We start from the raw sequence: 6215 nt of genomic DNA on the forward strand, positions 1-6215 counted from the left end.
ATGAGTAAGTCAATGAATTCAATTATCTCGGGTTGATGTTGAACTATAATTAATAATACTATAACTAATAACGAAAATTCTTTAGGACCCAAAAGTATATCTCAGAACAAGGCGAAAAAGGCCTGTTCGCTGTTTTGAACGTATGCAAAACCCATTTTTTAATATTGAAATCACTTTGACAGTTATTGCTTCTAAGGTGAGTAGTGTTTTGAACTATGGTTGTGATATAAGGGGATTTCATAAAACTCCTGACATTGAAAAGGTGCATATTAGTTTCTTGAAAAAATACTTTGTGTGAAGAAAAATACTTTTAATGCTATGGTGTATAAAAATGTGTCGCAGTCTAGTAGGCGATTTTCTACACAGTCCATATTGTTTCAGTATATCGTGTGTAGAATATTGATAGAAGAGAAACCAGTATACTACGGGAAAACGTTCTGTCAATAATATATCATAAGCGTAGCATTAACCTCCTATGTATAAATACATATATTTACAGTATATATGCTGGATGAATACAACAAAATTAAAACAAAAAATAACTGCAGTTTATAACTGACAAGATGTCACTTTTGTATGATCTCAACAAACAGAGAAAAATAAAAACGTTTAAAGGTATTTACTAAGGTCAATACTATTAGTTACACAGTTTGTTAGTGACCTAATACGGAAAAATTATTGGGTCTAAAATAATACTTGTATCAGGCGAGGCGAAGCCGGGCCTGATATATGTTTATTTTATCCCGTCAAAAACCTTTTTCATTATGTAACTGCAAAATGCATTATGTAACACAGTATGGAAACCAAAACGACTTAAAACTTAAGCAATTTTCACCTAATTGAATGACTCGTGCATATTTGTTAAATATAATCCTAAAAAGTGTTGCCGATTTCGGTTTGCTTTGAAAGTAGTCATCAGTGCTGTCATTCAAACACTCTATCCCCATCTCTTTTTAGTGCCGTCATCGCGAAGCGTCACTTGACAGCTATCGTGTTGCTAATGACGCTATAGGCAAAGAACGATAACTCTATCGTCCAAACCTGATATGATTTCTACTCACATGATACGACTATACTTTGGATATCAAGTGAATTCATTTTACCAAAAAATACAAGATTCTTACTTGAGGCGAGATAATGATTAATGTCAAATATACTAATTTAATTTATTAAGCGCGTTTCTTTATTCAAGGCATAAACCTACTACTAAAATAATAATAAATAAATAAATAAACTTTGGAAAATCAAAAACACATATATGACTGTAATAAAGAAACAGGATCAATGTCTGTTTATCAAAATGCTCTTTATTCTTAACAACTTATGATGTCTCTAGTTTGTCTACAAAATAATGATAATGATGATGTAAATAAGTACATTTTACCATTGTGAACGAGAAATCTGTTCGGATTACTTGGTGCTGTGCTCTCGATCAGTGTACCGCGATAGATATATGACAGATGTCCCAATTAGATAAGGAAAATAACAAAGTTCAGTCCTCTTATCTGATATGTATTTCTTTAAAAGAGGTCCGTGCCATAAGCAGAACATTAAGTTCCTAGCGTGAGAGTGAAAGATGATAAATCTCCTTACCTTTTGGGTTATACTCACCGCAGGGATAACACTGTGTAAAGGACAATGCTATGGTGGTGAAGGAGTTCCCAGTAAGTATCAACAAAAAATTAATTTCACGTGTAAACTATCTATCTGGATATCCTATTATCGGCATAAGACAATTGGAGTCACAGGGACTAGTAACGGAAATTTGGACTTATTATGGCACGGTTAAATTCTAGCGCAAATTTGGTATTGAACAAGTTAGTGCAATGATGAATTAGCGCAAACGTTATATTGGTGATATAAACACACATAGGATATAAGATAATCACGATGATATTTTAGTGGATACATCTAAAGGCGTTGGGAAAAACATACAAACTTATATTACTTTTTCATTTGTTGCTTTGAAGAATAAGGATCTTATACCTGAGGGTCACAACATGTAGTAAAACTGAAGGCTTGTCGAAGGTTTTGCAACATGTTGTCATTCGTTATTTGTAGTTTTGCAATTACGGTAGCCGCTATTTTGAGAGATAAGTGCAAATCAGTTATCCATTCATGCAAATTGCGTGATGTTTTAACGCAAATCCTGTTGTTTGCATTGTTTATGGTAAAACAATCCTAGTTTCTAAAAATAACGTTAAAATTCACCAAGGAAAGTTTTATTTGTTTACGCAGTGACGTCATGAGGGTGTATTGCATAAGCGGCCTTGTAATACAGCCTCAGGCGACATGAATAAATTACATGGGATACAACAGTATTACAGATATTAGAAAATATAAGACATTTCATATGTAGATATGAAGGATAAGGATATTCTACCCGAAGATCACAAAATGTTTGAAAACCCGAGTCTGCCCAGTATGCCGATGTATAGGAGCCCGAATGCGTCACAAAGCAAAAGAACATATGTTACGGCCCTTAGACGCAACTGCTTGACAGTCAATGCATTTGATTCGTGAAAACGTTTGTAAAAGGGTCACATGTCATGGCAGGCGTACGTTATTTTAACAAGGATGATTTTAGAAGAAGTAGATCTGTGTTGATTGGTATTCAACTACCTAAACCTCTATACAAACAGATAATGGCAACACAAGTGCTCCTTAAAATAGAAGCGGGTCTCTCTAAAGTTGAAGCAATGTCACACAAGAAATCGGCAAACAACGTTGGATTTTCTAGCCAGGACGAAATTTCACAATTTCGGTCACAAAAGAAAAACTTGTTTATAAAAAAGGTTATTGTATAAGGATATAGTTGACTTTGTCCCATGTTAAGGCACATGGGAAGCAGCATACATAGACCATGCATTGCTCCTCGCTTAATCTGTTCGTCCCACATAATCTCCACACAAGCACCTTCCATCTTCGTTTTTTCTCTTGGTTCCGCTAGAGCAGTCTTTTGGTGCTTTGGAGGTAATATCGGATGTGCATCACACATTTTCAATAGTTTGCTCAAACAAGGTTGATAAAATTGTATGGCCCAACCCGTCTGAGAAAATGCATCGATTCCTGATGAAAATGGGTCGCTTAATCGACTGTTGTATACGGGTAACTGAACGTTCAACGTTGTCATGAAACGATCTAGAGTTTGGTCCCCGCAAAATATATATTCAAAATAATTTGAAATCGAATAAATTAATCTATATGATTATATTTGATATCGATGCATCCGTCAAATAGGTTAACTGTGAATAACGAATAACTTTCTAACTTTACCTTACTTGTAGTGACACACTACTGTATATTAAATATGAAGAAATTACTTCTGAAACGTTCATTTGCATTCGTTACTTTATAACACAATCATTGTGGAAATTATTGTAATTGTAATTGTTCTTATGAAGTAATGATAAACATAAACAATGCCATTTTGTTGATGCATTGCAGTAATCATTGTCACTAAGACAAACGACATATTTGTTCTATCAAAATTTGTTGAAACCTCCAAACGACATAAGAAAGAAACTCCCGATATTCATGTTTTGCAGGACAAGCTACCTAACTATCAGGATTACTATCTATATATTAAGTGCTAATTGTTAACATGGCCCGACTTATTTACCACAAGCCCTCCACCTCTGGAATGCGGGTTCGAATCCCATGTGGGACAGTTGCAAGTACTGACCTTTGCAAGGTTTGGTGTCGGGGGTTTTCTCCAGGTACTCCGGACTTACCTCCACCATCAATCCTGGCAACGTCCTGTCATGACACTGGCTGTTAATTGGACGTTAAACTAATAAAACCAAAGTAAAATTGATTTATTTCTAAGCCGGTTCAAAATTCTGGAACCGCGAGGAATAATACAAACTTCTTTTAACTTTTTCAGCGAAGATTGATATTGGTCTATTCTAAACATATTATGTATAGAATGTAACTAAATTCTGGAATGAGAAAGAAATATTTTACTTTTCCTGTCATTTCTGCAACGAATTTTCGTATTAGGTTATTTCGAAATCAGTTCAAAATATTAAACAAATGCTGCAATTGAGAAATATATATTTTGCTTGTCATGTCATTTCTTCAACAAAAATCAACTTTGGGTTGTTTTGAAGTCCGTTCAAAATATAAAATAAATAGTGGCATTGAGAAATATTGTCATTTCTTCCACAAAAAAATATTCGCTTATTTCTCAGATATTCAGAATGTATAACAAAGCATTTAATAAAGAAATATTACGCTTTTCATGTCATGTCTTTAGCACGAATTGATTTTGATTTTTTTTGAAAAGGTAAAAATATTAAAAAAAAAAAAAAAAATGCGAACTATTGACATTTTTCCTGTCATTTCTTCAGCGAAAATCGGTGAAACACCACCACTAGGATGTTATTGGGATGGGGACTTCGTTGCCTTCAACACAAATATGAAGAAAAACTGTACAACATGCTATTGTAATGCGGGAGGCGGTTTGGGCTGCTGTGTGTAAGTTGACTTTCTTAAAGATGCTCTACCGCCTACGGAGCAGAAATGACATTCATCATTTAACAATAAGTGGTGTTTAACCGTGTTTATATATGTCTAGTTAATATTAAAAAAAATTGCCTCTGGTGCATACGTAATTAGTATTTCATTCCATATAGGGAATAATGCCAAGGATTTTTTTTTCGGGATGCAATTAATTATTTTAAGTATTTTTATCTTAAATTAGAATCTCAAATTTTTCAATGGTGTATAACACCAAGGATTTTTTTTCAAGGATTTTTTTTCGGGATGCAATTAATTATTTTAAGTATTTTTATCTTGAAATTAGAATCTAAATTTTCAATGGTGGTAATGGTGTAAAGTTAGTAACTTTTGTAACCGAAGAAAAAAACAAGGTCGCCCTCTTTTGTTTTTGACCATTTGTCAGCGGTGGAGATATTTAAGAAAGGTTTTTTGGTAGTTTATATAATATAATGATAGTGCTATCGCCTGATCGCCAAATTTTCATTCATGAATATTTTTTTCCAAATTAACTCCTGGAATTTTGACCTGCCAAAAGTCATCTGTACCCTTTAATAACACTTCTGAATTACCTTATGAAAATTAGATTATATTGTATAATTAATTGTAAAATGTCGAGATCTATTTTAGGAAGTTATCCGCGGGGTTATTTTCGCGAATAACTTCATAGTCTTTGGAAGCATTATTTACGTGATATATTTTGGTCGTTAGGAATGAAATGCGAATAGGGGTGAATCTGCGAATCTAGCGGAATTTAAACTCTTTAAGAAAATAAACACTAACTAGTAAACTGTAAATTCTGACTGCATAATGTTTCATATTTTTGTATCTATTATTTGTTTATATTTACGTCAATGATAATAATTTTACTAACTAGTAAATTGACTACATAATGTATTCATATTTGTATTTATTTTCATATGAAACAATTTTACTTACTCCGCGCTTTGATTTTTATTTATCTGTATATATTTTATATTATAGGGATGCATTACACATCGTCCAACTCCCTGACGAGTGTAAAATAGTTCCCGCAGATAACGGCTGTGGTGACAAAGCTGTGAAAAAGGACAACGAAGACGACGAATGTATAGAGGGCGTAGCTGCCGTCAGTAAACGATAATTGATGACGTCATTGTATGATAGTTGAATCAATAAATTATTATTAGTTATGCTGTCAGAAGTGCGTTATATGAAGCATGTGTACTTTATCCAAATAACGATATTTATTATTAGCTCGCATCTATTTTACGACTCTGGCCAAGTATGTGACTTGACCGAACTATATGAATATAACATTATTAAAGTTACATGTGCCGTAATTTTCCTACTCACGGTCAAGAAGAGTTTTTTATGATAATGATTAGATAAGTAACCAACATTGGAGAATTCCAAGCTTACAGTGCATAGCTTTTCATTTTACAAAATCAATAAAGCGTTCAAAATGAAATTTGCAGTACTGCCAACATCATGTATTTCACATTTTAGCAGTGATATCAAAATTATCAAATAATTGTTTTAATTTTTTCATCCTAACGTTAAAAAACTCATAAAATGAGAATTATTCCGTTGCAGTTGTTAAATGTTGTAACTAATGCCTATAAAGCATCATACATTACAGAAGCCTATAAAAGTCACTTTGAAAAATAAAATGAAATATTTTATCTTGTTAAAACGAGATAACTAACGTGTTAAAGCGGGATAATTATCTCGTT

At 33.1% G+C, this 6215-nt stretch overlaps 1 protein-coding gene across 1 annotated transcript; it reads left to right on the top strand.

Annotated features, from left to right (window-relative positions):
• Positions 1–1520: 1520 nt before the first annotated feature.
• LOC138322499 (prostate-associated microseminoprotein-like) lies at positions 1521–5672 on the top strand. The gene is made up of 3 exons (XM_069266520.1): positions 1521–1664; positions 4353–4479; positions 5485–5672. The coding sequence occupies exons 1-3, from the start codon at positions 1577–1579 to the stop codon at positions 5621–5623; spliced, it is 354 nt and encodes a 117-aa protein (XP_069122621.1). The 5' UTR covers positions 1521–1576; the 3' UTR covers positions 5624–5672.
• Positions 5673–6215: the final 543 nt, after the last annotated feature.

This window comes from Argopecten irradians, chromosome 4 (assembly GCF_041381155.1).
Source record: "Argopecten irradians isolate NY chromosome 4, Ai_NY, whole genome shotgun sequence".
NCBI lineage: Eukaryota > Metazoa > Mollusca > Bivalvia > Pectinida > Pectinidae > Argopecten > Argopecten irradians.